Source organism: Coregonus lavaretus (assembly GCF_964263955.1).
Source record: "Coregonus lavaretus genome assembly, chromosome: 20".
In the NCBI taxonomy this organism is placed as follows: domain Eukaryota; kingdom Metazoa; phylum Chordata; class Actinopteri; order Salmoniformes; family Salmonidae; genus Coregonus; species Coregonus lavaretus.
Genome location: NC_140007.1, coordinates 32,785,267 through 32,810,898, shown reverse-complemented (window position 1 = coordinate 32,810,898; position 25,632 = coordinate 32,785,267). Strand labels below are relative to the sequence as shown.

Here is a 25,632-nt window from a genome sequence, read left to right as displayed (position 1 = left end):
TGAAGGACACACTGTCCAAAACCCCAAGGGACTATCCTTCACCCCAACGCCCTGCTGCTTGCTGCACATTACATCGCTGTGACAATCATGGCCCTCAGCCAGCATCCAAGGATGTGCAACACATGTTCTAATCTGTTCTAAGAGAAAAGGGCACAAAAACTGAAGAAATCAGCAACCAGCAGTTGGATTCCTGGCCATCTGCTGTTAAACGGGGCTTGTGAAAGCAGAAATCTGCTCCAGTGGAATATTTCTCCACTAATGTGCCTTATGGCCAGCAAATCAGCCCTGGCTCTCAGCACTGTTCTCTTTGATTTCCCAGGAAACAAGCCAACAGTCCCCCGCTGCACTCAATAGGGAGCACACACACACATACCACTGTCTTTGTGTGTGTGCGCGCCAGAGGAAGAGAACAATCTAATTTACGCAATACACAGCAGATTCTTCTCTCCTACAATTCTGTCACTCCTTAACTTACTCTTTCCTCATTCCTGTAAATGTCGATGGGTCCTTCAGCTGTCCAGACACTGGAACACTGCTCCACTTCTCTGAAGAGCTCACAATAATTGAGCCATAAACCCGGACCGTTTACTGTAGGTCTACCTTTTACATTCAGATTCAAATGAAGCTCTTTGGTGAGAACAAATATAACATTGTATTTATTGTCATTGTATGTAGTGGCCTTTTCTTTTGTTTCAACTGTTTATTTGCTCTGCCTATATGCCCAGGGGCTGAGACAGAACACATACTGTATCTAGCCTAAAGGGAAGATACCATTGTCTAAAACATTCCCATTATTCCTTTTGTCCCGAAAAGAAAGACACTAATGACATGCTCAAAGGGATCAAATGAAATAAAAACAATTGTCACATTTGCCGAATACAACGGGCGTAGACTTAACCGTGAAATGGTTGCTTACGAGCCCTTCCCAATGATATATATATTATAAAAAATAAACATAGTAACACAAGAGGAATAAAATACACAAGAATGGAGCTATATATGGGGAGTACCAGTACCAGATCAATGTGCAGAGGTATGAGGTATTTGAGGTGGATACAGTGCCTTCAGAAAGTATTCAGACCCTTTGATTTTTTTCCACATTTTGCTACGTTACAGCCTTATTCTAAAATGGATTAAATTAATGTTATTCCTCATCAATCTACACACAATATCCCATAATGACAAAGCGAAAACTGGTTTTTAGAAATAAAAAACTGAAACACATTTACATAAGCATTCAGACCCTTTGCTCTGAGACTCGAAATTGAGCTCAGGTGCATCCTGTTTCCATTGATCATCCTTGAGATGTTTCTACAACTTGATTGGTGTCCACCAGTGGTAAATTCAATTGATTGGACATGATTGTTGGAAAGGCACACACCTGTCTATATAAGGTTTCACATTTGACAGTGCATGTCAGAGAAAAAAACAAGACATGAGGTCGAAGGAATTGTCCGTAGAGCTCCGAGACAGGATTGTGTCGAGGCACAGATCTGGGGATGGGTACAAAAAAATGTCTGCAGCATTGAAGGTCCCCAAGAACACAGTGGCCTCCATCATTCTTAAATGGAAGAAGTTTGGAACCACCAAGATTCTTCCTAGAGCTGGCCGCCCGGCCAATCTGAGCAATCGGGGGAGAAGGGCCTTGGTAAGGGAGGTGACCAAGAACCCGATGGTCACTCTGACTGAGCTCCAGAGTTCCTCTGTGGAGATGGGGGAACCTTCCAGAAGGACAACCATCTCTGCAGCACTCCACCAATCAGGCTTTTATGGTAGAGTGGCCAGATGGAAGCCACTCCTCAGTAAAAGGCACATGACAGCCCACTTGGAGTTTGCCAAAAGGCTCCTAAAGACTCTCAGACCATGAGAAACAAGATTCTCTGGTCTGATGAAACCAAGAATGAACTCTTTGGCCTGAATGCCAAGCATCACGTCTGGAGGAAACCTGGCACCATCCCTACGGTGAAGCATGGTGGTGGCAGCATCATGCTGTGGGGATGTTTTTCAGCGGCAGGGACTGGGAGACTAGTCAGGATCGAGGGAAAGATGATTGGAGCAAAGTACAGAGAGATCCTTGATGAAAACCTGCTCCAGAGCGCTCAGGACCTCAGACTGGGGTGAAGGTTTACCTTCCAACAAGACAACGACTCTAAGCACACAGCCAAGACAACGCAGGAGTGGCTTCGGGACAAGTTTCTGAATGTCCTTGAGTGGCCCAGCCAGAGCACGGACTTGAACCTGATCGAACATCTCTGGAGAGAACTGAAAATAGCTGTGCAGCAACGCTTCCCATCCAACCTGACAGAACTTGAGAGGATCTGCAGAGAAGAATGAGAGAAACTCCCCAAATACAGGTGTGCCAAGATTGTAGCGTAATACCAAGAAGAATCAAGGCTGTAATCGCTGCCAAAGGTGCTTCAACAAAGTACTGAGTAAAGGGTCTGAATACTTATGTAAATGTGATATTTCCGTTTTTAATTTTTTATAAATATGCAAAACGTTCTAAAAACCTGTTTTTGCTTTGTCATTATGGGGTATTGTATGTAGATTGTTGAGGGGGAAAAAAACAGAATCAATGTTAAAATAAGGCTGTAATGTAACAAAATGTGAAAAAAGTCAAGGAGTCTGAATAATTTAGAATGCACTGTATGTACATGAAGGCATGGTAAAGTGACTAGGCATCAGGATAGATAATAATAAGAGTAAAATAAAGAACAGCAGAGTAGCAGCAGCATATGATGAGCGTAAAAGTATGTGTGCGCGCATGTGTATGTGTGTGTGTTTGTGTTGTCGGTATGCGTGTGTGTATTGTGTGTGTGTGTGCATATGTAGTGTGTGGGTTTGTGTGTGTGCATCTAGTTTCCAGGAACCAACATGTCAAACAAAGGATCAGTGAAGTAGAACAGTGCCACATGATCACCTGCCGGCCACAGTAGCTTGGAGGCCATGGAGCAGTGGCTTTAAAAAGTGCTTAAAACATCCTCTAAAATCTCCAGTTCTCAAGCTCCAGTCACCATTCAAGACAATAAAAAGAGAGGAGTGGATGAGAGGTTTATGTTACAGGAAGCTGAGAGCAGGGACAGCGGGTGAAAAGGACAGCTGGCATTCTGCTGTGATGTTTGACTCAAACTATAACGTTAGTGCTTCAACCATTTGTGAGTGGATAAGTCAATGTAATTCATAACATGTTCAGACTGCTAGAGCAAGAAGGCGTGATCAAGACCTAAAGCAATGAGGTCACATTGGGTCTTACCTTGATTGTCAAATTCAATGTTGTGGCACTCAGATTGGCTGAGACTCCATGGGCAGTAGTACACGGACCCGCCCTCTGTGATGTTGAGCTGGCTGGTATTGGCCTTGGGAGCGCCAATCACCACACTGATGCTGTAAGACGAGAGAAGAAACATGTAGTCATTCAAATGTCATTATGTCACCTCTACCTAACATGCTACCTCCCCCAGCAACATAACAGTGGAGGTATGGCAACTTAGAGCCGCTGAATGTGTTTGCTAATGCTAGATTGGTATTATTTTTTGTCGTGATAGTTGGTTAAGATCTGCTCTTGGTCTGGTATCAAAAATGTATTCCAGACCTTCTATTCAACAGTTTTAGCATGATGCAGAGCCGGTATATACGTTTTACTGCTCACAAAGCTATACCCCTACTTCCAACATTCTGACAGGTTCTAGTACAGTCCTATGTTACATAACATTGTAACCATGTGCAATTGTTGCTGTAATGTGTGCACGTTACATTCTCTCCCTCTCTCGGTCACACACACACACACACACACACACACACACGAGATCCCTGTGGGGCAAATTCGATTGGAAAACAAGAAAGCAGACGGTCTAAGTGGGGTCACTGTTGTTTGCCTGTCCCTGTAGGCAGACATCTAGCTAACCCATTTAACCCTGCAGTAGACTAAATGCAAATCCAGGACTGGTACAGACATCTAGCTGCTGTAACCCTGTGGTAAACATGGGAACCCCTTCACCAGATCTACCAGCAACAAGTGGTCTTACAGGTGAGTCTGAGGACCAGCTGACCAGGTTAAAAGTCACTAGGACATAATATTCAATGAGGGAGGACACCGAAAACAGCCAGGTAATGAGATTTTAGATGAACCACTGAACCAGGACAGGGCCATGGCTAAACTGACAGACATTGTTTCCAGTAGACAGTCTGGCTGAACCAGCACAGTGTAGCCATTACCTCATTGCGGCTCCAATCGTCATCATCACTGGCATGGTGCTGGACAGTGAAGTGGGCAGAAAACAGAGGAGAAGAGAAGAGGGTAGAGTAGAGTAGAGCCTGAGGGGTCTTCCTAAAACACAGGAAGAGAACACCCTTTCCTGCTCCAGGTCAGTCACCCAATGATGCGTGGTTGTTTACTTTAACGCTAAATTTAAATATCTTCCCTCAGGGGACAACTACTCAACAGTGTCCAGTCCAGACTCAAGAGGATCCACCCCAAATTCAGAAACCAGACTTGGTGAAACCATACTTTCATCCTTGTCAGACTGCACTGCTTTTGTAGAGCCAGCCACGTCACGTTCCCATCTTAGTTAGGACTTATAGATGGGACATTGGCTTTCTAGATAGAAATAAGGTTTGGTATAAGAGACTATTGGAGCATAGAGAAGTAGTTGTCACCAGCAAAGCACCCCCACACCATCACACCTCCTCCTCCATGCTTCACAGTGGGAACCACACATGCGGAGATCATCCGTTCACCTACTCTGCGTCTCACAAAGACACAGCGGTTGGAACCAAAAATCTCAAATTTGGACTCATCAGATCAAAGGACAGATTTCCACCGGTCTAATGTCCATTGCTCGTGTTTCTTGGCCCAAGCAAGCCTCTTCTTATTATTGGTGTCCTTTAGTAGTGGTTTCTTTGCAGCAATTCGACCATGAAGGCCTGATTCACGCTGTCTCCTCTGAACAGTTGATGTTGAGATGTGTCTGTTACTTGAACTCTGTGAAGCATTTATTTGGTCTGCAGTTTCTGAGGCTGGTAACTCTAATACACTTATCCTCTGCAGCAGAGGTAACTCTGGGTCTTCCTTTCCTGTGTCGGTCCTCATGAGAGCCAGTTTCATCATAGCACTTGATGGTTTTTGCGACTGCACTTTTTTGCGACTGCACTCAAAGTTCTTGAAATTTTCCGGATTGACTGACCATATCTTAAAATAATGATGGACCATCGTTTCTCTTTGCTTATTTGAGCTGTTCTTGCCATAATATGGACTTGGTCTTTTACCAAATAGGGCTATTTTCTGTATGCCAACCCTACCTTGTCACAACACAACTGATAGGCTCAAACACATTAAGAAGGAAAGAAATTCCACAAATTAACTTTTAACAAGGCACACCTGTTAATTGAAATGCATTCCAGGTGACTACCTCTTGAAGCTGGTTGAGAGAATGCCAAGAATGTGCAAAGCTGTCATCAAGGCAAAGGGTGGCTACTTTGAAGAATATAAAATATAAAATATATTTTGATTTGTTTAACACTTTTGGTTACTACATGATTCCATATGTGATATTTCATAGTTTTGATGTTTTCACAATTATTCTACAATGTAGAAAATAGTAAAAATAAAGAAAAACCCTGGAATGAGTAGGTGTGTCCAAACGTTTGACTAGTAGGTCGACATAGGCCACTTTCACCAGTGAAGTCACAGGACGCGTTCCTCTGCCCAGGCGATGCGGATGCATGCCAAATCTTACAACGCCTGGATAGGTATCTTACGTATCAGCTAACCACATATGTTACAGCAATTTGTCAGTCGATGACACAGTCGATGACGTGGCACACAGCCATTGGCTGATGCATGCAGCATCTGAGCAGGGGAACGCGACCACAGTCAACAATGAGGTCACTGTGGTTCTAGACTGGCCATTAGATTCAACACCACTCTGATGTAGTCATAGCCTGCGTCGAGGTGACAGCCACAATACTTCAGAAACATGCTGGTAGAGGTTTGGTTTAGGGTCACCTAAACCAAAGCCAAGAAACCCACAGTCCTGCACTGGTGCAATCATAGGAAGGGTACTTTTCATTACGACATCATTTCAACATAGTGTTCATTTTGGCATCATATTTTCATGTTGCAATAAAAAGAACAGCATAAAGTTTAGTACAGAGACTTTGAGCAATCTCCTGCTGGGAATGGGAGTGTGGGTGGAAGAAAAACGTTAGCGGCTTTCCTGCGTCTCCCAAAGCGAGACCCACCTCCCCAAACGGCAGCCCACTAACAATCCCAACCAACCCCAGTCTGATGGTTTCAGCGTTAATTAAACTAGGCTGCTAGTGTCGAGTGCATAAACACAGACTCCTCAGTATAAATGACTGTTGCTGGTGAGGGTTGTCTAATTTGAGGCTTCTGCAATCAGCAATATATAAGCCAGGCAATAAGTCTGCTGGTTGCAACCACTATTTATATGGGTTTTGAAAAATGAAGGGGGAATGTATAATGGTGGAAACTGCTGATCTACCACTGATCTTCCCAGGCTTAACCCAATAGAGTTTATGATGACGTTAGAGAGAGAGGCAGTCAGAAGCCAAATTCCTCTCGCCCCCTTCTCACCCAAACACAGCTTTTTACCCATTCCACACTAATGGTCTTCCTCCCAGCTGCAAAGCTTATGTCACTTGAACACTATTATAATTGCTTTAAGCCAGCCAGGGAAAAAACGGATGCAGCTTTGACTAAATAGCAAGAAATCACAATCACATTTTGTTGGCCTACCAGCGGCGGGACAGGCGGCTGCAGTCACCATCTGCAGAGGTAAACCCTGGGTGCAATGGGAATGGTATGGCACAGACAAATCAAATCAAATTTTATTTGTCACATGCGCTGAATACAACAGGTGTAGACCTTACAGTGAAATGCTTACTTACAAGCCCTTAACCAACAATGCAGTTTTAAGAAAAATAAGTGTTATGTAAAAAATAGATAACTAAAAAATAACAAATAATTAAAGAGCAAATAGTCCGGTAGCCATTTGATTAGCTGTTCAGGAGTCTTATGGCTTGGGGGTAGAAGCTGTTAAGAAGCCTTTTGGACCTAGACTTGGCGCTCCGGTACCGCTTGCCATGCGGTAGCAGAGAGAAGTGTCTATGACTAGGGTGGCCGGAGTCTTTGACAATTTTTAGGGCCTTCCTCTGACACCGCCTGGTATAAAGGTCCAGTATGGCAGGAAGCTTGGCCCCAGTGATGTACTGGGCCGCACGCACTACCCTCTGTAGTGCCTTGCGGTCGGAGGCCGAACAGTTGCCATACCAGGCAGTGATGCAACCAGTCAGGATGCTCTCGATGGTGCAGCTGTATAACTTTTTGAGGATCTGAGGACCCATGCCTAATCTTTTCAGTCTCCTGAGGGGGAGATGCCCAGATGCCCAGGGAACTTTCTACATATGAGGGAAAGACTGGAAAAAGGGCAGCAGGACTGGAGCCTTTAAATTAAGAAGGCAGGAATCACCTGGAATTAAGTCCAGAAAACTGCCAAAAGAAGAGTTGAGGACCACTGCTCCACAAAGAGTTAAAAATAATAAGTAAAGGAGCCTTCAAAAATGTTAGTCGAAACCTCAGCTAGGGATGGGACCGCCTGAACAAAATCCCAACCAAAATGAAGTCACTCAACTAACTCTTCAGAGTTTACTCTTCTAAATAATCTCCTCACATAAGGGGAAACTGAATTAGCGCAAGTGTAGTGACCCAAACTGAGCCCGTGGCGCTCTTGACCTCCCTCCCTACCGATATTGAGATCTGGCCTGGGCCCAAACACAACGAGTAAACAGTTACAGCAGCAACGGTCTCTCTCTCCCGCTTCGAGGAACCGACTGACACACTGCTTCGGCGAACTGACGCCAATACACTAAAGAAAATGCATGACTGTACAAGAGGAGGGTCTTCAGTCAGCAACGCCAACAAACTGTCAAATGGGACCATCACAAGCACACCAAGTATTTTTTTATTTTTAACCTTTATTTAACTAGGCAAGTCAGTTAAGAACAAATTCTTATTTACAATGACGGCCTACCCCGGACGACGCTGGGCCAATTGTGCGCCGTCCTATGGGACTCCCAATCATGGCCGGATTGTGATACAGCCTGGAATCAAACCAGGGTCTGTAGTGGCGCCTCTAGCACTGAGATGCAGTGCCTTAGACCGCTACGCCACTTGGGAGCTCGTATGGCAGTATGGCATTGTCACATTATTACTGGACTGAATTACTGGAGCTATTTCAGACTCACTATTCCACTGTGGAGGGGAATGCCAGTTGAATGGCCCTGTGTAGCTCAGTTGGTAGAGCATGGCGCTTGCAACGCCAGGGTTGTGGGTTTGATTCCCACGGGGGCCCAGTATGAAAAGATAAAATGTATGCACTCACTAACTGTAAGTCGCTCTGGATAAGAGCGTCTGCTAAATTACTAAAATGTAAATGAATAGTACTGTAATGTAACAGCTTATTTTGGACCACATGGAGCCATGACACACAGCCTTCAGTCAGACACACGGCCTTCAGTCAGTACACGGCCTTCAGTCAGTACACGGCCTTCAGTCAGACACACGGCCTTCAGTCAGACACACGGCCTTCAGTCAGTACACGGCCTTCAGTCAGACACACGGCCTTCAGTCAGACACACGGCCTTCAGTCAGACACACGGCCTTCAGTCAGTACACGGCCTTCAGTCAGACACACGGCCTTCAGTCAGACACACGGCCTTCAGTCAGACACACGGCCTTCAGTCAGTACACGGCCTTCAGTCAGACACACGGCCTTCAGTCAGACACACGGCCTTCAGTCAGACACACGGCCTTCAGTCAGACACACGGCCTTCAGTCAGACACACGGCCTTCAGTCAGACACACGGCCTTCAGTCAGACACACGGCCTTCAGTCAGTACACGGCCTACGGTTTGATCAGAGCCATCGCCAAACAGGGAAACGGACTGTCTGACTCCCAACTACTATTCTGTCTGGTCATCCACTCAGCACTACACACAGGCACGTGTGCGCACACAAACACAGCATGTGTGTAGTGCTGCTGTCCAGGACCTCCTTACTCCTATGGGACAGGCAGAGGGATGATGAGAGTACCAGGGCCTGCTGGGACAGCTAGTGCTGAATGAGAAAGAGCACTGTACAGAACGCTCACTCATACAACCAGTAAACTGCTACAGTTGGCTGTATCCAATGACTGTAAATGAGGTAGGAACCTGCACTGGAAAGTATTATTTTGAGAGTTATGAAAGAGTTCCAACCTCATTAGGGTTTCTTAACAATTTACCAAAACTACCCAGCATCCAGGTTAAAACATTGTTTGTCACACTCCCATCTTGAGTACTGTACTTCAAAAGCAGCAGTTAGAACAAAAACTATACACCCACCAATGTTGATCTGATAAACATTATCCCATCTCCAGAACCGGATCTTAATGTCACCGCAAAAAAATGTCCTCCCAAAGGACATTAGTCCTGTGCAGTGGAGCAGGAGGCCTGCAAATCAACAGAGCTGGCCCAGGTGCAGAGAGCCACACTAACTACTGCTGTTTCGTATTAGGGTCGTTGCACCTCAAAAAGCACAAGAAAGAGGAATGACACCCACCATCTCAGATTGTTCTGAAATAGTTTCTGTTGCTAGAAAGAAATAAGATTAGCATTTCTGCTTTTGTTTAAATATAATTTGATCTCTGAGAAATTAAGCTAATAGATTGCACCCAAATTGGCTCTTTTAATTTATAGGATTCATATAATATTCAATAATTATAGTACCTAACATCCGATTTGGACTAAACGTTTTTTTCTAACAATGAGTAAGTTATGAGGAATCCAAAGAAGTGGTCAAAAGCTAACGGATCCCCACATCCACTTAAATCCCACCCCAACAACAAGTATACAGTGGGGGGGGAAAGCATTTAGTCAGCCACCAATTGTGCAAGTTCTCCCACTTAAAAAGATGAGAGAGGCCTGTAATTTTCATCATAGGTACACGTCAACTATGACAGACAAATAGAGTTTTATTTTTCTCCAGAAAATCACATTTTTAATGAATTTATTTGCAAATTATGGTGGAAAATAAGTATTTGGTCACCTACAAACAAGCAAGATTTCTGGCTCTCACAGACCTGTAACTTCTTCTTTAAGAGGCTCCTCTGTCCTCCACTCGTTACCTGTATTAATGGCACCTGTTTGAACTTGTTATCAGTATAAAAGACACCTGTCCACAACCTCAAACAGTCACACTCCAAACTCCACTATGGCCAAGACCAAAGAGCTGTCAAAGGACACCAGAAACAAAATTGTAGACCTGCACCAGGCTGGGAAGACTGAATCTGCAATAGGTAAGCAGCTTGGTTTGAAGAAATCAACTGTGGGAGCAATTATTAGGAAATGGAAGACATACAAGACCACTGATAATCTCCCTCGATCTGGGGCTCCACGCAAGATCTCACCCCGTGGGGTCAAAATGATCACAAGAACGGTGAGCAAAAATCCCAGAACCACACGGGGGGACCTAGTGAATGACCTGCAGAGAGCTGGGACCAAAGTAACAAAGCCTACCATCAGTAACACACTACGCCGCCAGGGACTCAAATCCTGCAGTGCCAGACGTGTCCCCCTGCTTAAGCCAGTACATGTCCAGGCCCGTCTGAAGTTTGCTAGAGTGCATTTGGATGATCCAGAAGAGGATTGGGAGAATGTCATATGGTCAGATGAAACCAAAATAGAACTTTTTGGTAAAAACTCAACTCGTCGTGTTTGGAGGACAAAGAATGCTGAGTTGCATCCAAAGAACACCATACCTACTGTGAAGCATCGGGGTGGAAACATCATGCTTTGGGGCTGTTTTTCTGCAAAGGGACCAGGACGACTGATCCGTGTAAAGGAAAGAATGAATGGGGCCATGTATCGTGAGATTTTGAGTGAAAACCTCCTTCCATCAGCAAGGGCATTGAAGATGAAACGTGGCTGGGTCTTTCAGCATGACAATGATCCCAAACACACCGCCCGGGCAACGAAGGAGTGGCTTCGTAAGAAGCATTTCAAGGTCCTGGAGTGGCCTAGCCAGTCTCCAGATCTCAACCCCATAGAAAATCTTTGGAGGGAGTTGAAAGTCCGTGTTGCCCAGCGACAGCCCCAAAACATCACTGCTCTAGAGGAGATCTGCATGGAGGAATGGGCCAAAATACCAGCAACAGTGTGTGAAAACCTTGTGAAGACTTACAGAAAACGTTTGACCTGTGTCATTGCCAACAAAGGGTATATAAAAAAGTATTGAGAAACTTTTGTTATTGACCAAATACTTATTTTCCACCATAATTTGCAAATAAATTCATGAAAAATCCTACAATGTGATTTTCTGGAAAAAAAATCTCAATTTGTCTGTCATAGTTCACGTGTACCTATGATGAAAATTACAGGCCTCTCTCATCTTTTTAAGTGGGAGAACTTGCACAATTGGTGGCTGACTAAATACTTTTTTTCCCCACTGTATTGTATCAGTTCTCTATGTTTGACAAGTACTATGGAGCTGCGGCTCAGATTTGTTCATTTATCCTATGTAATGTATTCTCAGTGAATTTGGTGATGTTTTTTTCCCCCGTTCAGAGAAATTAGTAATTGAATACAGCCTGAAATTACAAGGTTCTGACCACTAGATGGTGCTGTTCCTGCTATTAGGATATTATTTTTTAAGCAGTCTATAGACCAAGTATGACAGCAACCCATGCTTTGGTTTCGTTTACCTGGCCACTGTTTCAAATGCTAACTATTTATAGTATGTGTCACAAATCCAATGCAAGTCAATGGTACCTATATTAGCATTTTCAAGCTTCATGTCCAAATCTATATAATAATGTGTTGTCTAACTTTAGATGATTTGGATATGAAGCGTGAAAATGCTAAAATAGGTACCATTGACTTGCATTGTATTTGTGCCACACATGCTAAAAGGGACAGGGAGAAAGCAGCACTGGTGAATACATGTGCAGGTTACAGCATAGGAATAGAATTGCATTCCATGGCCTCATTGACTCGAATGGGGACGTCCCTTCTAGTAATTATATTTATATTGGATACAGTGCCACTACTCTAACATTGCACATTGTGATTTGGGAGATACATTATAAATGTGATGGGGTTTGCAATTTATTTTAATGTATTTCATGGCTATAATCTAGAGTAGTGAATGATGAACATAATTTCAGATACCCTCAGTTCCTTTGTGAAACATAAATAAATCTGTGGTTTGGTTTACTTTACTTGATTTGTGATTATGGGCTCAATATTAAATCAATCACCCCAATTCAAATATGTGGGGGAATACTAGTTGAATGATTTAATTTATCTTGCCATAGCTCTTTCTATGGTGATGTACTGAAATGAGAAGTACATAGGCACCGATTTGTGATTATGGGCTCAGTATATCAAATGAATCATCCTCTGTATTATGTAGGTGTTCCTTACTAGTTGTATGGTTTTGATCTTTGTGCCTCAGCTCTTTCTAGGGTGATGTAGTGGAATGAGAAGCACAGAAGTACTGTAGCTCATTCAGCAAACCCACCAACCGTGTCATTTCACTGCAACAAGGGTTTCATAAGTTGCAAGTTGGTCATTTAAAACACCCTACTCTTTCTTCATAAACATGGAGCTGAGGTTAGAGCCTCTATATTTTTCTGATGCCAAATTGCAACCCACCCCCAGCCCTGAAAAATCCCCAAACCCCTAATTCACACACCCCCACGGACCTCATAAACATAATGAGATATTTTCTAACTACAGGCAGTTCACACCTTTCCACAGTGACCACTGAGGGGGGTCCTTCCCACCTCTAAAGGGAAAAACAGTGGGGCCGCCGGTGGAGAGTCACAGCCATCCCTCTGATAACCTCCCATTCGCCACAGCTGTCTGGACACAAATTGTCTCGGTTGTCTCCCAAGCACCCTCTTGTGCAAACTGACTGCCAGAGTAGCAGAATTGTGGTCAATTCCATTTAATTTAAGATGTGAATCTAAACTGGAAAGAGGTAACAAGTCTATTTTGATTCCAATGTTTGGTCTGGCTAGGGCCATTTCCCTAAAAGGAGAGTCCGTTACCAAATCTGCACAATAGAGTCCCTTCTTGACCCTAATAGGGTTAAACAAGCCAGGACTTCTGGCAGTAGAGATTTAATCTACCTAAATGTGTGTCGTCAGGGCGACTCAATCGACGAGTCAACTGCTGAGTATGTGACGTCCTGAGGGCATTCCCCACCACACAGGCACAGCAGACCTAACACAGAGGTCCGCAGGGCCAATTAGGCCTATCATAACCAAACACACGTACCTTTTTCCACTGACTGACCACACACACACACAGACAGGCTTCTTTATTTAAGCCTCCCATTACCGAACAGGGCAGTAACATCTAGACAGGCCTTCAATGGTTGAGACAGGGTTGTTTCATGGCCCCGGTCACCAGGCTAAGCATGTCCCCATTAACCTTTCAAACAACACACTAATGTTACAGACTGACCACACCAACCTCACAGGCCTGCCCATCACAGGCCTGAAGCGAGAACAGAGAAAGACCCAAAAGCCTTTAAAAAAGTGAATAAATGAATAAAGAACATGGAGTCACATGGAAAGCTTCTCAGACGGAAAACAGCAAACTTTTTCTGCCATCCCACAAAGAGCCCCATTGTCCAACACACAAGGCCATAAAAAGCAGCTAATCGCAGAGCAGAGAACCTGAGTGAAGAATAGCTTGGCAGCCCAAATACACATGCGCAATTTAAACAACGTCCACCCCTCACACAAACTATGATTTATAAGAATCTCACAAAAGTAAAAGAATAGCAACAATGAAAACAATACCAGAAACCTGTTTGATCATATATGGAGAGGGAGACCGTTTAGACACAGAGGTAATATTTATGTTTTAGTAGCTAACAGAGCCCCCAGTGGGTCCAGTGTCAATATTGTATTTGCAGAAACCCTATTTAAGGGGGTAAACTCCAGGAAAGTGACCAACATGAACACGATGACCTCAACCAAAGTGTCTGGTTAGACCGTAAACTCTCCTTCCAGACTCACATTAAGCATTCATCCAAAGTTAAATCTAGAATCGGCTTCCTATTTCGCAACAAAGCCTCCTTCACTCATGCTGCTAAACATGCCCTCGTAAAATGGACTATCCTACCGATCCTTGACTTCGGCGATGTCATTTACAAAATAGCTTCCAACACTCTACTCAGCAAATTGGATGTAGTCTATCACAGTGCCATCCGTTTTGTCACCAAAGCCCCATATACTACCCACCATTGTGACCTGTACGCTCTCGTTGGCTGGCCCTCACTACATATTCGTCGCAAACCCACTGGCTCCAGGTCATCTATAAATAACTTCTAGGCAAATCCCCGCCTTATCTTAGCTCATTGGTCACCATAGCAACACCCACCCGTAGTATGCACTCCAGCAGGTATATCTCACTGGTCATCCCCAAAGCCAACACCTCCTTTGCCGCCATTCCTTCCAGTTCTCTGCTGCAAATGACTGGAACGAACTGCAAAAATCTCTGACGCTGGAGACACTTATCTCCCTCACTAACTTTAAGCATCAGTTGTCAGAGCAGCTTACCGATCACTGCACCTGTACACAGCCCATCTGTAATTAGCCCACCCAACTACCTCATCCCCATATTGTTATTTACATTGTTATTTGTTTTGCTAATTTGCACCCCAGTATCTCTATTTGCACATCATCTTCTGCACATCTATCACTCCAGTGTTAATACTAAATTGTAATTATTTTGCACTATGGCCTATTTATTGCCTTACCTCCATAACTTACTACATTTGCACACACTGTATATAGATTTTCTATTGTGTTATTGACTGTACGTTTTGTTTATTCCATATGTAACTCTGTGTTGTTGTTTTTATCGCACTGCTTTGCTTTATCTTGGCCAGGTCGCAGTTGTAAATGAGAACTTGTTCTCAACTGGCTTACCTGGTTAAATAAAGGTTAAATAAAAAAAATATTAAAAAAATTAAAAAATCTGGGTACGTCACATCCAAACCATCCATGATCTAATCCAGAACACTACCCCATCTAGACCACATGTGGCAGGGATAGGCCGGGGAACATTATCATCATCAGCAGCAGCTAAGGCATCCATGACCAAACATCTCCTTTTGACTGTCTTGTAATGTAATCTGTACAGAACTACACCAAACAGAAAGACAGACAGAAACTATCCTCAGTAATTCAGATCAGCCCACCGAATTCGTGATGCACTGAGTATCTGACAGATTCCTTGAGTATTTAACTTCATCGTAGTTCAAAAGGTCTCTTGATATATCTTCTATTCTCTTCCTCTGACAGACAGATAGGAAAGCCTGCTGTTATTGGGACAGGAGCATGGAAACATATTTGATAAATCTATGAAGCAGACATCGGTGAGTCCAGGCAGACAAGACCCTCGTGGACAGCCTGTCATCTATATTCTGACCTCTGACATCTTAGCAGTCTATCCCCTGATCCCTGTCTGGCACCAAATCAAATCAAATCAAATTGTATTTGTCACATGCGCCTAATACAACAGGTGTAGACCTTACAGTGAAATGCTCACTTACAAGCCCTCAACCAACAATGCAGTTTTAAGAAAGAACAAAAAAAAAATACAAAAAAAAAAAAACAATATAAAATAATACGAAATAAAAGTAAAAAATAATTAAAGAGCAGCAGTAAAAATAACAATAGCGAGGCTATATACAGGGGTTACCGGTACAGAGTCAATGTGCGGGGGCACCGGTTAGTCGAGGTAATATGTACATGTAAGTAGAGTTATTAAAGTTACTATGCATAGTTAATAAACAGTAGCAGCAGCGTAAAAGAGGGGGGGAATGCAAATAGTCTGGGTAGCCATTTGATTAGATGTTCAGGAGTCATATGGCTTGGGGGTAGAAGATGTTTAGAAGCCTCTTGGACCTAGATTTGGCGCTCCGGTACCTCTTGCCATGCGGTAGCAGAGAGAACAGTCTATGACTAGAGTCTTTGAAAATTTTTAGGGCCTTCTTCTGACACTGCCTGGTGTAGAGGTCCTGGATGGCAGGAAGCTTGGCCCCAGTGATGTACTGAGCCGTACGCACTAACTTCTGTAGTGCCTTGCGGTCGGAGGCCGAGCAGTTGCCATACCAGGCAGTGATGCAACCAGTCAGGATGCTCTCGATGGTGCAGCTGTAGAACCTTTTGAGGATCTGAGGACCCATGCCAAATCTTTTCAGTCTCCTTAGGGGGAATAGGTTTTGTCGTGCCCTCTTCACGACTGTCTTGGTGTGCTTGGACCATGTTAGTTTGTTGGTGATGTGGACACCAAGGAACTTGAAGCTCTCAACCTGCTCCACTACAGCCCCGTCGATGAGAATTGGGACGTGCTCAATCCTCTTCTTTTTCCTGTAGTCCACAATCATCTCCTTTGTCTTGATCACGTTGAGGGATAGGTTGTTGTCCTGGCACCACACGGCCAGGTCTCTGACCTCCTCCCTATAGGCTGTCTCGTCGTAGTCGGTGATCAGGCCTACCACTGTTGTGTCATCGGCAAACTTAATGATGGTGTTGGAGTCGTCCCTGGCCATGCAGTCATGAGTGAACAGGGAGTACAGGAGGGGACTGAGCACGCACCCCTGAGAGGCCCCCGTTTTGAGGATCAGCGTGGCGGATGTGTTGTTACCTACCCTTACCCGTCAGAAAGTCCAGGATCCAGTTACAGAGGGAGGTGTTTAGTCCCAGGGACCTTAGCTTAGTGATGAGCTTTGAGGGCACTATGGTGTTGAACGCTGAGCTGTAGTCAATGAATAGCATTCTCATATAGGTGTTCCTTTTGTACAGGTGTGAAATGGCAGTTTGGAGCGCTATAGAGATTGCATCTTCTGTGGATCTGTTGGGTCGGTATGCAAATTGGAGTGGGTCTAGGGTTTCTGGGATAATGGTGTTGATGTGAGCCATGACCAGCCTTTCAAAGCACTTCATGGCTACAGACGTGAGTGCTACGGGTCGGTAGTCATTTAGGCAGGTTACCTTAGTGTTCTTGGGCACAGGGTCTATGGTGGTCTGCTTGAAACATGTTGGTATTACAGACTCAGACAGGGAGAGGTTGAAAATGTCAGTGAATACACTTGCCAGTTGGTAAGCGCATGTTAGGAGTACACATCCTGGTAATCCGTCTGGCCCTGCGGCCTTGTGAATGTTGACCTGTTTAAAGGTCTTACTCACATCGCCTATGGAGAGCGTGATCACACAGTCGTCCGGAACAGATGATGCTCTCGTGCATGTTTCAGTGTTACTTGCCTTCGAAGCGAGCGTAGAAGTAATTTAGCTCGTCTGGTAGTCTCGTGTCACTGGGCAGCTCGCGGCTGTGCTTCCCTTTTGTAGTCTGTAATAGTTTGCAAGCCCTGCCACATCAGACGAGCGTCGGAGCCGGTGTAGTACGATTCGATCTTAGTCCTGTATTGACGCTTTGCCTGTTTGATGGTTCGTCGGAGGGCATAGCGGGATTTCTTATAAGCTTCCGGGTTAGAGTCCCGCTCCTTGAAAGCGGCAGCTCTACCCTTTAGCTCAGTGCGGATGTTGCCTGTAATCCATGGCTTCTGGTTGGGGTATGTACGTACAGTCACTGTGGGGATGACATCATCGATGCACTTATTGATGAAGCCAGTGACTGATGTGGTGTACTCCTCAATGCCAACGGAAGAATCCCGGAACATATTCCAGTCTGTGCTAGAAAAACAGTTCTTAGCATCTGCTTCATCTGACCACTTTTTTATTGACCGAGTCACTGGTGCTTCCTGATTTAGTTTTTGCTTATAAGTAGGAATCAGGAGGATAGAATTATGGTCAGATTTGCCAAATGGAGGGCGAGGGAGAGCTTTGTACACGTCTCTGTGTGTGGAGCAAAGGTGGTCTAGAGTTTTTTTCCCTCTGGTTGAACATTTAACATGCTGGTAGAAATGAGGTAAAACGGATTTAAGTTTCCCTGCATTAAAGTCCCCGGCCACTAGGAGCACCGCCTCTGGATGAGCGTTTTCCTGTTTGCTTATGGCCGTATACAGTTCATTGAGTGCGGTCTTAGTGCCAACATTGGTTTGTGGTGGTAAATAGACAGCTACGAAGAATATAGATGAAAACTCTCTTGGTAGATAGTGTGGTCTACAGCTTATCATCAGATACTCTACCTCAGGCGAGCAAAACCTTGAGACTTCCTTAGATATTGTGCACCAGCTGTTGTTTACAAATATACATAGACTGCCACCCCTTGTCTTACCAGAGGCTGCTGTTCTATCCTGCCGATACAGTGTTTAACCCGCCAGCTGTATGTTATTCATGTCTTCGTTCAGCCACGACTCGGTGAAACATAAGATATTACAGTTTTTAATGTCCCATTGGTAGGATATACGTGCTTGTAGTTTGTCCACTTTATTATCAAGCGATTGTAAATTGGCCAATAGTATCGATGGCAAAGGCAGATTAGCCACTTGTCGCCGACTCCATACCAGGCACTCCGATCTCCTTCCGCGATATCTCCTTTTCATTATACTGCGAATTATGTGGATGAGGGCCCTGTCGGGTGTCTGGAGCAAATCCCTCTCGTCCGACTCATTAAATAAAAATGATTTGTCGAGTTCAAGGTGAGTAATCGCTGTTCTGATGTCCAGAGCTCTTCCCTAGTTCTCTTGAGAAAAAAAACACAAAATAGTATGGTTTGTTAAGAGTCCATAAAACGGCAGCCATTTCACAGAGACAGGGAAGGAGGAATGTGCTTCTGCTGTTGGATGGATGGAGAGGAGAGGTATTAGGCAGTCTTCTTCTCAGCATGGTGGATCTGGCCCGGCACTGAGGCCTCGCTGAGATTCATATCACGTTAGGTTGAGGAGCAGACCTATCCTTACAAGGCCCCACACTGTGCTGCCTCTCTCTCTCTCTAGACTACTAACACACACACACACACACACACACACAGCGCTACTTCTCCCTAGTCCACACACACACACACACACACACACACACACAGGACCATACATAATGTCTCGACTGTGTCTAACTGACAAGGGCCCTCACACACAGTTCATAGACCCTCAGGCGGTCTACCACAGTGGTGTCAGCGCATGGCTTGTGTCCTCGCTGTCTGCTAGCTAACTTCATTCTATTAGACCAGGCCAGGGGGCATGACAGGAATCAGACACACATACACACTTATGGAGCCATGCTATCAGTAAGGTTGAAAGTCTGTCAATGTGTAATAGGATGAGAGAGATGAATGTGTGAGAAGGTTCTGTCTTGCTCTTTCTTACTTTTGTGTGTCTCTGTAGGCCTATGCTGCTGTTCAGGCTCGGAAAAATAAAACACACACAGACAGAAAGAGAGAACACCCTCCCCGTCCCGGCCAGACTGACCTCACCCCTGTATTACAGCTACTCTCCTACTCCCCTGTGTCGCCATAATGTGGCCGATAGTCTGATAACTGAGAAGAACACGAGTGATAACTGGAAACTTTTATGTTTCTGATGTGTCTGTTTCCTGTTGGTTTATGATCTTGACGTGTGAAGTTGTCGCAAACAACGAATGTGAAATGTGGACGAATTAGATTGATTTGGACCACTGGTTGCTAAATTTTACTCTGCCTTCATTCTGTGTTTGGTTTGGCTACATATTTGGTAGTAGCATCAGCATCCACATTCAAATAACATTTTATTTGTCACGTGCTTCGTAAATAACAGGTGTAGACTAACAGTTACATGCTTACTTACGGGCCCATCCCAATAATGCAGAGAGAAAAATATATAAATAATTGAAAAATTAAAAGATAGCAAGGAGTAAATACACAATGAATAATGATAACTTGGCTATATACACACACAAGTACAACATTGAGTGTGTGGTAGATGCTAAATGCAGTGTCACCTCATGCAGCATCCATCTTCTAGAACACAGTACACATGTTCTAGAATCTTAAACCCATTGTCTCTTCTCTCCTCCCCTTACCATGATGTCTCAGCTGTTAAAAGTTAAGATGAAGTCATCGACGGGAGAGATGACTGCTGTTCATACTGTTGCTGTGACTTCACACTACATACATGAGACGGAAGGGGCCTGGGCAGACAGGGGTTAAAGACCCTGCAGAATGACATCAGACCAGAAGAGGGGGAGGAAGGTGGAAGGAGGTAGAGGAGGTAGATGGGCTTTAACACACTCTCCTCTGACTCAGTGTCTGCTAGCATCACGTCCTAAATCATACAGCTTTGCTAAACCTAGAGCCCCTGCTTGCCAGGAAAATATAGACCAATGGCAGCAGCCAGCAGCCCCTTGAAGGTGTGAGAGAGGGGGGGGGGCCTGTCTGTGTCTGAACTGGAGTCAAGAGAACTAGGGAAGTGGGGAGGAGAAACACTGGGAAACTGGAGTCAAGAGAACTAGGGAAAGTGGGGAGGAGAAACACTGGGAAACTGGAGTCAAGAGAACTAGGGAAGTGGGGAGGAGAAACACTGGGAAACTGGAGTCAAGAGAACTAGGGAAGTGGGGAGGAGAAACACTGGGAAACTGGAGTCAAGAGAACTAGGGAAGTGGGGAGGAGAAACACTGGGAAACTGGAGTCAAGAGAACTAGGGAAGTGGGGAGGAGAAACACTGGGAAACTGGAGTCACTGGCGACCCACTCGGCACAAAGCCCCTCTCCTAAACCCCTAGGTGGCTCTGGCAGGCGAGACAGTGCTGGGCAGACAGACACAAACACAGTCAGCCAGGACATCTGACTGTGTCTGTCCCCGGCAGCCCAGGCTACCATCACTTTGGTTAATGATTATTGCAATTACAGGGCAGATAGCTAGGTCCAGGCTGATTCGCTGACACTGCATACTGATGAGTGGTGGTGTTCTGACACTAACAGCCCCTGGACAGCAGTGACCGTCTGGGTGCCTTCCATCATCAACTATGTCTGTCTTCAGACTATCTATCAATCTACCCTTACCACATTTCGGCTGTGCTGCTCCAGTTGTCTGTAAGTACCTGCAATAAGTGTGACATGGACTAAGTTTTAAACTCTTCTTAAAGAGATTCTCCGGTACTTTTGTATACTTTTTAGCCAGTATCTCTGAAAGTAGCGCTCACAAGTCAAATGTGGTCCCAGAAAATTGCCTACTACATCACATATGTGCAGATATATGCACCACATCATTGCTCTCACTCTCACTCAGCTGTGTGTGCATCTTACTAGCTGTCACTCAAAAGGCGAGGGGCTGAAGCTCATTGGTTAGAACTCGAATTGCTAGGGGTTGGCCCACATGGGGGAAAATGTAGGGAAAATGGCACAGCACAGCTTCCAGAAAAACAGCTGCTTTCAAACTAGGGATTTCGTGGCTAATTGAGGTAAGACAGTAATTCTGCTCATAGATTATGCATGTATGAACTACACATTGATACATCCAGCCCAACGCAGGAGGTTTCAAAAACACTTAGTAGTCGCCAAAGTTCCGGAGCATGTCTTTAATTAGTGATCTCAGCAGAACTATAGACCGCCAATTCACAGTAACAGAATTACGCTGAGACTTTAAAGTTTAACAAAAGTTTAACAGAAGTTTAACAAAAGCATACAACTCTATGCACAAGGACTACTTTTAACAACTTACACAGCACCTTTTACAAAAACACATTTACTGGAAGAACTGTGCAGATGCAAAGTTCGGTAACAATTTTGTAAAATCTCCCTGTTTTTAATGTGGCAACGTTTTCTAAAAACTCTAAAATATCTGCTCAGAATGAAGATTCAACGATGTCTGCAGAAAGAATGGGGTGTTAGCTATGATATGACACATTGACACCCGGTAACGGAATTGCGGTAAAGGAATTGCAATATGGGTCCCTGATATCGCAGTGCTAGCTGTGCCACTAGAGATCCTGGTTCGAATCCAGGCTCTGTCGTAGCTGGCCGCGACCGGGAGACCCATGGGGCGGCGCATAATTGGCCCTGCGTCGTCCAGGGTAGGGGAGGGATGGCCGGCAGGGATGTAGCTCAGTTGGTAGAGCATGGCGTTTGCAACGCCAGGGTTGTGGATTCAATTCCCACGGGTGGCCAGTATGAAAAATAAAATAATGTATGCACTCACTAACTGTAAGTCGCTCTGGATAAGAGCGTCTGCTAAATGACTAAAATGTAAAAATGTAAAAAAAATATGTACTACACAGAAATGCATAATAATTATGGATATCAATGTCATTCTCCTGATGGTGATGTATCCTAAATATGTATACAAAGGTATACATATGCAATATTCTCCTTTGCATATTTGGGTATTATTCTACACAGTGGCTATTATTTTAATGAGCTCTGCCCCAAAACAAGACCAAATCTGGTTGGTCTGAACCAACCATAGACGTCTATGTTTCACAAGTTTGGACATCAAAGTCAGCACATTAGAGCTCTGTAGAGTACAGTACAGTACATAACAGTTCAGTACCGTATAGTACAGTAAAGTAGAGTATAGTTCAGTACACTAGAGTACATTATAGTGTACTCGACTGTAGTGTGCTCTACTGTGTACTGTACTGAACTCTACTTTCTTTACTGTAATGAACTCCACTGTACTGAACTATACTATATTTTTCTTTACTGTACTCTACTGTATTGTGTTGTACTGTACTGTGCTTTCCAAACTTGGGAACCCAACTGTGGTTTGTGACTACTATGCTTTCCTATTGTAGCCAATTCAATTGCAAAAATGTTGTTACCAATTTTTTTCTGACATTCCGTTACCGATTTGGTAACGGAATTTCAAGTTTTAATCACTTAATAATTGATTTTAAAAAATTAAGATCAGTAAAAACACTTTAATTGATAGGTCTACCTTTACTTGTTACTTCTGTGAACTTTCATTATCCTCCCTAGTGAGGGAGAGAATTTAGAAAATATCTTAAAGATATGTGGGTTTTTGGTTACAGAATTTCAAGGCACAAGGCAATGTTTCTCTTAAACTTAGAAGGCAGAACATTTTCTCTGAAACTAAATATATAAGTGTTGATATTAGTTGGCAGAGGTCTTTACTTCAACATTGTGTTTTGATGTTTTATTTTATTTAACTAGGCAGGTCAGTTAAGAACAAATTCTTATTTACAATGACGGCCTACACCGGCCAAACCCGGACGACGCTGGGCCAATTGTGCGCCGCCCTATGGGACTCCCAATCACGGCCAGTTGTGATATAGCCTGGAATCGAACCAGGGGGTCTGTAGTGACGCCTCAAGCACTTTCAGCTGCGCCACTCGGGATCCCATTTTCTAATACCTTTTAAGACTTTTTCTGGTAGATGTTTTCTAAGACCCTTTTTCCATCTGTTTGACCAGAAATCAAAGCCTTTGCTTATTCATAATTTTTAGGATGGAAAATGGTTGAAAAATGTATAAATGCCTTAATTTAAAAAAAAATATATATAGAGTCTTAGCTTTCATTTTACACCCAATTTGACATGCTCCTATGAACTTCATGTTGGTGCTCATGGGTCCTTTTACATGGAAATGACATGACAGGACTGATGTGATGGAGACTGCATGACAGGACGCAGAGATAAAAGTCACAGCTTGTTTGTGACACAGAGGTCACATTCCCATAATGCCAAGCAGCATCACACTAAATTGCACAGGAGGATTTCATCCAGACCAATAAGTCTGTTATGGAGGAAGAGGTGGATGGTGATCACATCAAAAGAACAGAATTAGGATAAAGCTGCTTCTAATAGGTTATTCATTTGGCATTTAGAGCCAATGAGAGATAAGGGGTCAGAATGAAATCAAATTTTGGGACAATGATATTACAGTTTAAAGACCATTATTTCAAAAGGGTTTCCAAATATGGCACAAATGTAATCAGAGTTTGATCACCGCTTGATCTTGTATGCCTATATTCTACAGCATAACATATGATAAATCATATGTGATCATATTATGGTTTCTAATTTATAGAGACACAGGCATTCCAACTAAAGGCCCCAGGCTCTCCTGTTTTGGCAAACACACATTTTGGAGGTAATTTGCTTACATAAGGCTACTAATAAACTATAATAGTTTGATCCATGATATTCTGAATTCAATTACATGATGTTTATAAAGAGAAAAGTGGAAGAATTTTCACTGTCTGCCCCACACCAGAGAGGAAAATTGGCCTGTTAAACAAATTGTTCAGTTTTACCTGCCCATTGGTAAAGGGGCTGACACGGGTGTCCATTCAACACAGTGATTTTGAGTCGCTGAGATGAACTAAAAGGGAAGTCTCCCGAGTGGCAGTGGTCTAAGGCACAGCATCTCAGTGCTAGCTGTGCCACTAGAGATCCTGGTTCGAATCTAGGCTCTGTCGTAGCCGGCCGCGACCGGGAGACCCATGGGGCGGCGCACAATTGTCCCAGCGTCGTCCCGGGTAGGGGAGGGAATGGCTGGCAGGGATGTAGCTCAGTTGGTAGTCGTTTGCAACGCCAGGGTTGTGGGTTTGATTCCCATGGGGGTCAGTATGAAAAATATATATATTAAAAAATTACACGTGCGCGCGCTGTGTGCGTAAAAGCCGAAGTCTCAATGAGGTATGATAACGAGTAAATCTTAGCAATATATTGTTGTTACAATTAAGATGTTCTTTACTACCACCGACATAAAGGAAATAATATGGCCAACACACAAATGACTGAAACACTTTTTCCAATAGGAAAGATTACGTTTGGTATGGTGGGTGGCACTGTCCATTCTACCATAGAGTGGTCACTGATCAAGTCATTTTATGAGGGTAACCTTTTTCCAGTGCATTGTGCGCGTGCAAGAACGATGGATGGATTTGTAACCAAAACCAAAATCTAATTCCATATGTGCATTTACCTGATGTAATAGCTGATTTATTAAATGTATGCTATGCCAAAAGATTCGGTTGATACTCACGGTAACTCGTGAATAAACCCTCTAAACTCCTTGGCCAATATTTGCCACTTGGAGCATATAATAAAAAATTACCGACAACTGCCTAATTTGCCTCACCTTGTTCGTAGTAACTTGCTAAATGACTTCCAGGATTTAAATTCAATTAAAATAAAACTCACCTTGAAGAATTGGTCAAGTAAAATTCCACGGAATATCCAAAGTAGCTCCCATTAGGTCCGCTGTAGACAGCGGGGTTCTCCACATCCAAGTTGAATGCAGCACACAACCGTAGCAGAATTATTAGACAAACCCCAATGCAGAATAATGGGTAGTTAACTTTTCCCGGTATCTTCGAACGGTATCTATTGGAACACATTCTATTTCTCAATTAATCCACTAAGATGTTATTTGTTGTAATCAACACCTGAGTTGCTCTTGTGTTTTTAGATCAGTAGAGCTTGTGGAGTGGTTGTTCTATTTCGTGGTTGTTCTATTTCTCTAAACTGCATGCCTTGAAACTCAAACTCGCTGTATCTCTCCTAAATGCTCAGTCAACTTCTTCCCTCAGATCGCTCTCCCTCGCTACGCTCGCTCCTCTATCCTAATTGAGGGGATATTGAAAGGAGGGAGTTCCTCGACTCGTGACCAACTTTTGAAGAGGTGGGGCTCTTAATTCACAAAAACACAGACAGAAGACC

General features: G+C 43.9%; 1 protein-coding gene across 1 annotated transcript in view; it reads right to left on the bottom strand.

Moving 5' to 3' along the window:
- The window catches only part of LOC311148369 (integrin alpha-5-like), a gene marked incomplete at its 5' end in the record, with an annotated part of 59,521 nt that extends 34,211 nt beyond the window's left edge, over positions 1 to 25,310 (bottom strand). Inside the window, 2 exons of the mRNA XM_084185319.1 lie at positions 3,254 to 3,384; positions 25,114 to 25,310. Of these exons, the coding sequence (XP_084041445.1) occupies positions 3,254 to 3,384; positions 25,114 to 25,310 (328 nt within the window). The remainder of the gene's footprint in view (positions 1 to 3,253; positions 3,385 to 25,113) is intronic.
- Between the last annotated feature and the right edge of the window lie 322 nt (positions 25,311 to 25,632).